The sequence below is a fragment of the Gordionus sp. m RMFG-2023 genome, chromosome 1 (assembly GCF_954871325.1).
Source record: "Gordionus sp. m RMFG-2023 chromosome 1, tfGorSpeb1-WG-v2, whole genome shotgun sequence".
In the NCBI taxonomy this organism is placed as follows: domain Eukaryota; kingdom Metazoa; phylum Nematomorpha; class Gordioida; order Chordodea; family Parachordodidae; genus Gordionus; species Gordionus sp. m RMFG-2023.
In genome coordinates this window covers 7,789,556-7,799,813 of record NC_088775.1, presented here as the reverse complement: position 1 = coordinate 7,799,813, position 10,258 = coordinate 7,789,556, and the positions used below count along the sequence as shown (strand labels likewise).

The window sequence follows — 10,258 nt, the reverse complement described above, 5'->3', positions numbered from 1 at the left end:
TCCACGACTGCAAATGAGCGATTGATTCTTTATGCTTAACTGCCTTCAAGAAATAATTCATGTCAAACCTTTATCATTATATCTTTCCTTTGGGAATAATAGGCATTCCCAACAATACAGAGAATTAGAATATATACATCAAGAGCAGACATATTTTTCATATAATAGAAAGATTACGAATGCAAGTTTTGATTTCTTTTTCCAAGTTTTGTCCCTTACATACATTAACATGATTTTCTCTTTATTAAAAAATTAACCACTTTTATATTTGGTTTCTCAATATTTATATTATAGCAAATAATATATTGTTTGAGCATGATTTTTTTCTTTATTTATTATAAAAAATAAGCAATGTTAAATTGCTCCCCTTTTATTAATTTTTTAGCGATTATATTAAATTTATTTAAGAATTTTAATAGAGATTTCAAGGAAAGCAATGCTTCGTCTCTGCTCTATTACCAACTATAAAAATGTAAATGTAAAGGAGTTATTATTTAGAACTTGAATAATTAAAAATCTCCTCATTAACAATGAATGTAAAGTATATTATATTATAATGTTTAACATTAATAAGAGAGTTTTCTGATAGCCCTTTTTAATCACATTTGTTGAAAAGATATAAGAAAATTATCCAGAAATAAGTTTTATATGAAAAATAAAGACTTAAAAATGCAAAATATAAATTTGGTCAATGTTTAGCAATATCATTTAAATATTATAATAGGTTTATATTATAAAAAAAGTATTAAATAATATTTTACATTAATATATAAATAATCCCCAAATAAGTTTATACTACCTCTAGTCTGCTCTCCAAAAATGCCTACCTCCTTCAAAAAAATTAGAAGCAAACTATACCTACCCCCCCCCTCTCCCTCTACGCTCATGTGGACGCTGAGTAGTTTACAGTTATCTAAAATATTTGAATAAGTTTAAAGAATTGAATATTTAAAATATGATTGAGATGTAAATAAATTTTACACCTGACAATGTCCAGGGATGTCACAAGCTTTTACAATCTCAAGGGGAACTAACCCCCCATAACCCCTATTTTGCGGGTTTTATATTAATATATTATACTTTTTTAATTAAAATTTGGAAACTCTGAACAATTATTCTGAATTTCTATATGCATGCAAATAATAAAAGTATACAAGACATTTCTAAAGATAATATTTTTATACAAAATATTTATCCATTTATTACATATAAAATATTTTCGATTGCGGATATTAAAAAATTTTTGTCTAAAATATTACAAGTTATAAAAAAAGGTTAACCTTTGATAATGGTTTTTAAAAACCAAACAAAGTAATATAATTTTTAGCAACCTACATTGACAAAATGTCATTAAACTAATTTAACGCTGTGTTATTATTTTGGACACTAATAAGGAAAATTTTGTAGGCCTAACCAAATCAATAATTCTTGAAGAAGAGAATATAAACGACTAATCCAAATGATAAAACTATATGGTGGTTAGACCTAAATGACATTATAGAAGCTAGATAAGTAATCGATAAAATTATTGTGAGGAGATATTAAATTTCTAAAAGATTATCTTTCATTTTAAATGTAATATAAACGATTAGATAGTTGGTCATTATTGCTTATCTAAATTATACAGTCAAATACTCTCAGCAGCATGAGTAATAATCTTAAGTTAAATAGTCACACAAATAATAAATGATAGTTTGCAGTCATAGTCATGACACTCACGATGTAAGCTCAGATCAAACTTTATTATGGTATTGATAAATCAAAAAACTTAAAATTTTTAGAAGAAATAATTATGTAAATATATTGTAGCCTAAAGTTATTTACACGGTAAGGATGCCATATTAGAAATAAAATAAGGACATGATATGATGAAAGCAATTAAGGTTTTATATATTATTGTCGCACCACCTCATATTGGTATATTTTGTCAAATAATAGTAGTTTGTAATAATATCAAAATATTAACGTATAATAAATATAACTCAAAACTGATTTTCAAAGAAGAAAAAAATAGCTTTCCTAAAAACACGTAAAAAAAGAGAAGTAAAAAAAGATATCTAATATGAATTACATCCATTGTGGGGTGAATAATATATGCTTTATTTTTTATTAATAATAAATAGATGTGATTGCAAATTATAACTTATATTTATTATCAAAAGCATTGATTAGTTATTTAAAACGTAAACTGTAATATATTTCATAACTTTCAAATATGTTTATAAAAGTAGCATTTTAACTAATATTTTGTAACTAATTCTATATAATAGAGGATTATTAACTATATGTCTTCTTTTTTTATAAATAATTTCTTATACTAAATTGAACCTTGTAAATATTTTAGGAAGAGGCATGGTAATTAAATTTAAAAATAGATAAGTGATTTTGACGGCTTCTTACAATATTAAATTTGTTAATTTTCAATTAATAATTTTATTTATTTAATTAGGGTTATATAATAATTTAAATAATAAAAATCAATTACGCATCAACTGTTAATGTTAAATTGATATTTAGACAATGATTGATAACCCATTTTTAACATAAAATTTGATTGTGCAAGTGAAAATATAATTTATAAATCTAGTCTAATAATTAAAACAGCACTCAGTTAATAAAAATTTAGATAGTCTTATTATTTTTTAAAAAATAGAATCAAATCTATATATAATATTTAATAGAATTATAAAAGATTTCATTCAGGGGGATATCAAAAATTTATTTTTAGTTTTGGGAGATATTAGGGAGCCATTAAAAAAAAATTCGCTTCAGGGGGCTATTCAAATTTTTCAGGGGGCTCGAGCCCCTGCACTCTCCCCCCTAGTGACCTTACTGACATTATCTTCAAATCAAATCATAATATCTAGCCTCACTAGCTCAGCCGAACGATGGACATTTTATCTTCCCTAAAGATTGACGATACAACCACTTCTGATTTTTTTTTGATGTAAATAAGTTGTTTATTGAACTGTTACGCCAAAATCATGTGAGAGACATGAAAGTTAAAAACCATTTGTTTGATACAAGTTTGCTCCTATTTCTAATTGATTGGGACTGATCTATTTAAAGGTTTTTTATCAGTTTATTTATAAATTAGAAATCTCCTTAAATTACCAAAAAAAATTTTATACATTGAATAAAAATTTTAAATAGAGATTTTGAGGTTACTACATACATTCCAACAATACATTTACTCTCACCTACCCATTTAGGTGTTTTCTTAACGCTTGTATTTCATCTGTTCGCAAATTTTAAAATAATTGTGTAATATAAATTAAATAAATCATTTAAATCTAGAAAATAGATTTATATCTTTACTAATATAAAAGAAAAAGTAAATCAGTTCTAAACGTAATTTTGTTTATCATCTGCAGGAATCAATCAATCATAACTGCCATCTTTTCTGAGAGGTTTTGTATTTACAGTAAAGTAATCAAAATTTAAAAATACTTCATCCTTAATCCCAATGGGTAAAAAATTGCATAGATTAGTACATTATTATTTGAGCTACCATTGTTTATCGGCTGCGGATGAATTTGCAAAGCATCTTAATATAGTAATTATTTATTTAGTTCATATAAGTATTTTATTTGTAGGATAAATCAGTAAATCCAATTACTACACTTGAAGATATTTATGCACATTGGAAGAAGTAATGAATTTTTAATTTATTATAAATTGATATATTTAATGTGGAAAAGAATTCTTTTCTTGAAATTAATTTAATTCCAGATTTTATGAAATGATAAAACTAAAGTATATTGTGGTTTCTTGATCTACAGGTTGGGTTTTGGCATAAATTTTTTAAATAAATTAGACTTGTTTTGATACAAAGCAATTAATCTTTTTTATTTTAATTCATTATTTAATGTATATTCTTCCATTAATAATGCTCGGCTATGACCAGTCCTAATAATAAATAAATAAACAATTTATGCTTATAAATATTTTATTTATATTATTAAAATAATGAATAATGTATGATAATTAATTTTAGAGTTGCACTGATCGACTCTTCTTTGTCCGATACTAATTTAACTTTGATATTTGCCTATCAAGACTAAAATCAATTTAATACTAATTTTTTAAATTATCATTTTCACCTTAACTATATTTTTATTATATATTAATAAAGTCAAGAAATATCTAAATAACTAATATATCTCACAGAATTTAATGTAAATTTGAATCTATAGTTAAAATGTTTGAATATAGTTATGCAAATCTCAACACTTATATACAAAATTTTATTTTATAAATAAGCTATATATGATGAACTTAATATTTATATAACTAAAATTTTAGCATTTTTTTTTATTATCAAATTAATATGGAAATAGTATATACAAAATTCAATAAAGTTTGTGTAATGTTAATAACTTAAATATTTAACAAGATATATACAGTATATTTTTTATTTTAGCAATAAAATTATATAACATACTCATGTAAAAGTTCAAAAGTATTTATTTAATTGAACATAAGGTTTTTATATTTAAAATGAAATTTACCCTTATTTAAAAAGATTTTATTCATAACCTATAATAAATTCAAATAAATCTTCACTGATGACTGCTTAAATTGAATTTTTGTAAAAAGTGTTTTAATTTAGAGTGCACACAAAAAAACAATTATAAACAAACTAATAATAAATGTTAAATTTCATTTTACTAATGATTCAAGAATTGATATATTTTTATTCTTTTCGTTGGGTAATAAATTTATAAAATAGATATTTTATGATATTTATTAATATAATGTCAAATTAATTCTAAATATCAGTTGGTATCAGCTAATACTTTTATTTTTTAATTGATACTCATTGCCAATACCCAAAATAATAATCCAACAATTGATAAGTAGGAAAGAATATACAAATTTTTAAATAGATAAGAAAGAAGAAAGAAAGTGTAATTTTTGTTCCTATTTCCTTTTAACTTTTGAAATTTTTTTGCAGAATTGACTTCTAGTTTCATTAATATGGTACATATTTTATAACTAAAATTAATCAAAATATATATTTTTGGAAAATAGAGATTTTAGGTTTTTTCCACTAGCTTAAGTTTTTCTTAAAAATTATATTACATAAATTATTTGGGAAAAGATTTATGGGCCAGGACTAGGGATGTACCGATATTTTATATCGGATCGGATCGGGCCGATATTTCGCTCATTTTAAAATATCGGTTATCGGCAAATATTATAAAATTTTCCGATCCGATATAAAATGGCGCTTTTAACAAAATTTAAAAAAAGTTATATCTAAAAAACCATTTATTTTTATAAATAAAATCGAAATACATTTTTATGTTTAATTTTTTTAATAGAATTAATAAACATTCTGCAATATAGTTATTTTTTTTCGCATTCTGTTTAAAAAAGTGTTCATTAATCTCTTCAGTATCTGTTTTTAGTGATGCTAGTGATATTAACAGTCCCCATCACCGCCGACATATCTCTGATATAAAAAGAAATCTTCGATATATTAATTTTAAATATTAATTTCAAATTTCATAATATATTTTTATTACTAATTATGTAAATAGATTAATGTTATTTATTTATTATATAAATAATAGCAATTGAATTGAATATAAACTATAACTGACCATTATAATATATATTTAAATGACATATGTTATGGTATAGTAAAATTATAGATGTTGTACTAATAAAAAGTATATTAAAAATTAAAACTGGTATCCATGCATAATACAAAATTAGATATGATATCGGATCGGTTATCGGCCGATATCAATTTAATATCTGAAATATTGGATCGGATCGACCTCCAAAAAGTGGTATCGGTACACCCCTAGCCAGGACATATAAATTGTTCTAAATATTTATATATATTGGACCAATGTTTTTAAATTTTTAAAGCCAAGTTGATGAGGCAAATTTATGTTGGTTTCCTTCATAAAAAATTATCATGGGCTGGGTTGGACAATGTGTACAAGACATGTTTTATGGGCCAGGCCAAAAAATTTTATTGAAAATTTTTTATGGACTAGTTTGAGAGTCTAGCTGCTCCAACTTCTAGTATCATAAAAAATGGTATCAATGCCATTTGTTCAAAATATATCTTAGCCTTTCTTTATTTAATGACTCAAATGAAAAATTTTATAAACTCACTATTAAAATAGACAGAATGATAAAACGATACAAGCATTAATCGGTAATATTCCAGAAAAAAATGAGGAAGTAAAAGCCTTGCAAATACCACCTGTTATTACTGAAGAAAAGGAGAAAGCCCTTGTTATAGCTGAAAATAAAAAAAGTATGATAATAGTTAAATTATATTGTTATTTTTTCTTCATTATGTTTGCTTGTTAATATTTGTATTATCTCGTTTAATTTTTTACATCACAGAGAAGCCTGAAAAACCGTCAAAAAATATTCCTGTCAAATTAAATGGCCTATTGCCTAGATCTCTAATGCTCAAACAACAACAACAAACTCTTAAATCCATTGCTGAACCAACACTTTCTAGCACTATTGTTACTAGTTCAAACTCCAATTCAGAATTGACAGGCAATTATGTTCTTGGTGAAAAGTCAGGCAACATCACAGAAGATAAATCAGAAAATATACAAACGATATCAAAATCAGACAAGCTGAAAAATGCCATAAACCTTGGAATCCGCCAAATGCTCACGCCATCCTCCAAAAAAGTGGCCACCAAACAGCCAATAAAATCGAAACCTGTTATGAATGACAGCTCTGAAAAGCGTCAAATAACATCAAATATTTTTGATAAAAGTGAAACAAATACTTATCTCGAATCCATAGAGAGTGCCATAAAAAGAAGTAGTAACCAAGAGATAGAACCTAATGCAATTCCAAGAACCAATTCTATAACTGACGTTGCCAAGGATTTAGAATCTAAAAAATCATCTGATTCTACTAGCAAAAATAGCACTCCAAAGGCCATTATTACCTCAAACCTTGATCATATAAAGGAAAGCATGTCTAAAAGTATGGAGCGCTGTTTTGTTAAGCTCAAAGAAGATGATGCCGTGATTGTGCCATCTCCCAGCTCTAATCCTGAGGACAAACCTAAAAAGAGTAACAAACGCAAAAAAAAGGAAAAAATTTTGAATTTGCTTACCGAGTCAGCTGACCATATAATCAATGTCAACAATGCTGAAAACGAAGCTGTGGTGATTATAAATAAACCACCAAAGCCCAAGAAGAGCAAAAAGATTAAATGTGTGGAGAATAACCGGGAAATTATAATGACCAATCCTATATTTTCTCAAGAAGCACAGGAGCCTCCCACTGACAAAATAGCAATTCTTGCTGGTTGGTCTAAGGACAACATACTAGCCGATAATGTAAATGATGACGTCAAAAAACGCAAGAAAAAGAGTAAAAAATTGAATTTGAGTGATATTATGGAAAAGCCTAATAAAGATACAGAAAATTCTATAATCGTCAACGGCATGAATGGGATGAGCAATGGATATCTTGAACCCTTTGTCAGCCTGACTTCCATTAAAACGGATGCTCTGGATCAAGTATTTTTTTATTTGAAAGGATGCAAAATCACGCACAATTAAAATATAAAAATTTTACTGCCTGGTTGAATATAAAATCCTTGATAATGAACATATTTGAAAAAGAGTATTGAGTATTTTTAATATTCTTTTTTTTGTAAAAAAAATCTATAATAATTAGAAACATCAGATGCCGAATTCCAATAAACCGTTTAGACGAATCGAAACCTATGGTGAGATAAAGATTGATCCAAAATTGTGCGACAATTCTTTCGAAGCTAAAGTTCATTTTTTTCTATATTGAATCATCCTTTAAAAAAATTTATGTGTATACATCATAGGACTTGGTTTAGGATAATATTAGTGATTGACCTAGGGTTAATTAAATAAGTTTAATGATATTTTTTGACTTAATAAATCTTCATCAGAAATTTTTTTTATAAAATATAACAATCGCAAAAATGTAATAGTTTAAGCATTTTTTTCGTTACTTAGAATAAATTTCCTTATATAGGATAATTAAAAGATCGAAAAAAAATACAAGGTAAAAGAGTCCAAAAATTTGTTAATTACTGTGGTGTTTAAGATATAAAAGGTTTTATAAGAATAAAATATAATTTTATTTTAAATGATTCATCGAAAGTTTATTTATGATAATCAATCTACCATAAATTGTATCCTTAAACAAAATACAAATTATTTAAAGTTAATTATATAGTGTTGTTAAACGGCTCGTTTTAATCCAATTTTTAAAAACGACTAACTCAATATTTTCGCCAGAAAAATATTGCTTAAGCCTCGAGATTTCGCTGTGCCACCTATGAGCAAAATCTTCAGGCTTGCGTAATATTATTCTAGATAAAATATTGAGTTAGCCGTTTTTAAAAATCGGCTCAAATCGAGCCGTTTAACAACACTCAATTACCTTATTACGGGTTTTCCATCTTTGGCCAAATCCGCATTCAATTAACTCATTAAAGATCATAGGAATTTTTAGAGGTTATCCCATCTAAAAATCTCAAATTGGAATTCAATAACCAAGAGCTCACTCACTCTTTATGTAACAGGCTTAATCAGCATTTACATATAGATTTAGCAAACTCCAAACTGAAACTGATAGTTTGACACTGCATCTTATACATTACAATCACAATTCTGGTTGAACAAACTCCAAACTGACAATGACAGTTTGGTATTGCATCCTTTACATTGTAATCACAATCTTCGTTAGCAAACCCAACATATTAAGCACAACCAGATAATATTGCTTCAATTAAACAGACTTTTCCCACTACATTAGAATCTTCTAATATATTTCCTGACAGTAGACATCCCGGTGGAAACATTTATCTTGCAAACATTTAACATCCAATATTAACATAGGAGAATTTAAATATTGACTAATATTCCGCAAACTCATCAGGTTATACTAATAAACAGCTCTACCCTAACAATGTATAGTGATTTAGTCAAAACCTTGTTAAAGACGTTAGTCGTTAAATTAAAAAATTAGGGTTTAACAAAAATCTTCAAATGAGCTTTTGAAGATTTTTTTTCGCCCAAAATTTTGAGCAAAAAATCTTTGAAGATCAAATAAATTTAATATATCTTTTCGTAAAATAATCTAGAGCTTGAAGATTTTTGAATTTTGAGCAAATGTTATAAACCATGAAAAAAATTCTGGGCCTCACTAAGACTTATATTTAATAGAAAGGATAGCAAAATTGTCCGAGATGATTGAATTCCCTATTATTGTTTTTTTCATAATATAAAATTTTTTTTTAATACATTCATAATTTTATTTATGTTCATCTAAATTTGGAATTAATACTATATGTTAATATTGATTGTTGTTATAAATATTGTATTGAATCTGTAAATGAGTTATAGTAAATAACATATACCAATTAAAAATGAAATATATACTCAATCACAACATATAAACCCTTTTTTTAATTTTATTTAGAAAGGGGCCGCTAACTCCTGGGGAGAAAAAGCAAACGATGTCCTAAAGTTTACTAAGGGCAAAGGTTTTAAACACGAAAAGAATAAGAAAAAAAGGGGAAGCTATGCCGGTGGTATCATATCAATGTCCGTCAATTCTGTTCGATTTAGTGATGATGAATCATAAACCTTTTTAAATACTTTTATAGGCGTTTTTTTAAAAAATATTATTTATAATCATGTTTTTTAAAGCCATAATTTTAGTTTAAAAAAATATATTTTTTGTATTATATTTAATAGTGAAAATAAATATACAATTTATGCTATATAGAATTTTATAGGTAAGAAAATTGTATCATTACTATAAAAATTTTTAATACTTGAGTTATAAGGTGGAAGGAAAATAACGTGAGTGATTGGGTAGGGCCTAAATAGAGTTGTCAGATCCTTTACCCTTTAGGCTCATTGAAAAATAAGACATAGGAAAAAAAGAGGCAAATTAATTTAATTATTAAAATTTAAGGTTTTTTTTAAAAAAAATAAAAAACATTAGAAAAACCTGTCTTTGAACTTAAATTTAAAAATAAGGTGTTTACTAGTAAAAACATGATTTTTTCTGTTAAATTTTTTATTGGAATTTTTATTTATTTATAAATCAAATTTGATAGATCATTTTAAATTTTCAGCGTTCTTAAAAATATTAATATACAAATAAAAGCCTACCTTTATTTAAAGGCTGAATTTTTTTTATTGATTTTACCGGAAATATTCAATTTAAAGGAAATGGAAGAATAATTGCCACTATAATTCTATTG

At 25.7% G+C, this 10,258-nt stretch overlaps 1 protein-coding gene across 1 annotated transcript; it reads left to right on the top strand.

Annotated features, from left to right (window-relative positions):
- Positions 1-3,420: 3,420 nt before the first annotated feature.
- On the top strand, positions 3,421-9,731 carry LOC135931507 (nucleolar and coiled-body phosphoprotein 1-like). Its single transcript, XM_065468675.1, has 6 exons — positions 3,421-3,556; positions 3,597-3,652; positions 6,147-6,280; positions 6,373-7,520; positions 7,681-7,782; positions 9,466-9,731. Exons 1-6 carry the CDS (start codon positions 3,467-3,469, stop codon positions 9,628-9,630), a joined length of 1,695 nt encoding a protein of 564 aa, XP_065324747.1. The 5' UTR covers positions 3,421-3,466; the 3' UTR covers positions 9,631-9,731.
- Positions 9,732-10,258: the final 527 nt, after the last annotated feature.

Excerpts from the sequence above, each read along its gene's own strand:
- LOC135931507 (XM_065468675.1), top strand. The coding sequence starts at position 3,467 with ATGGGTAAAAAATTGCATAGATTAGTACATTATTATTTGAGCTACCAT. Across the intron at positions 3,557-3,596 it reads TTGCAAAGCATCTTAATATA|GATAAATCAGTAAATCCAAT; the intron begins GTAATTATTTAT and ends TTTTATTTGTAG. Across the intron at positions 7,783-9,465 it reads ACAATTCTTTCGAAGCTAAA|AAAGGGGCCGCTAACTCCTG; the intron begins GTTCATTTTTTT and ends AATTTTATTTAG.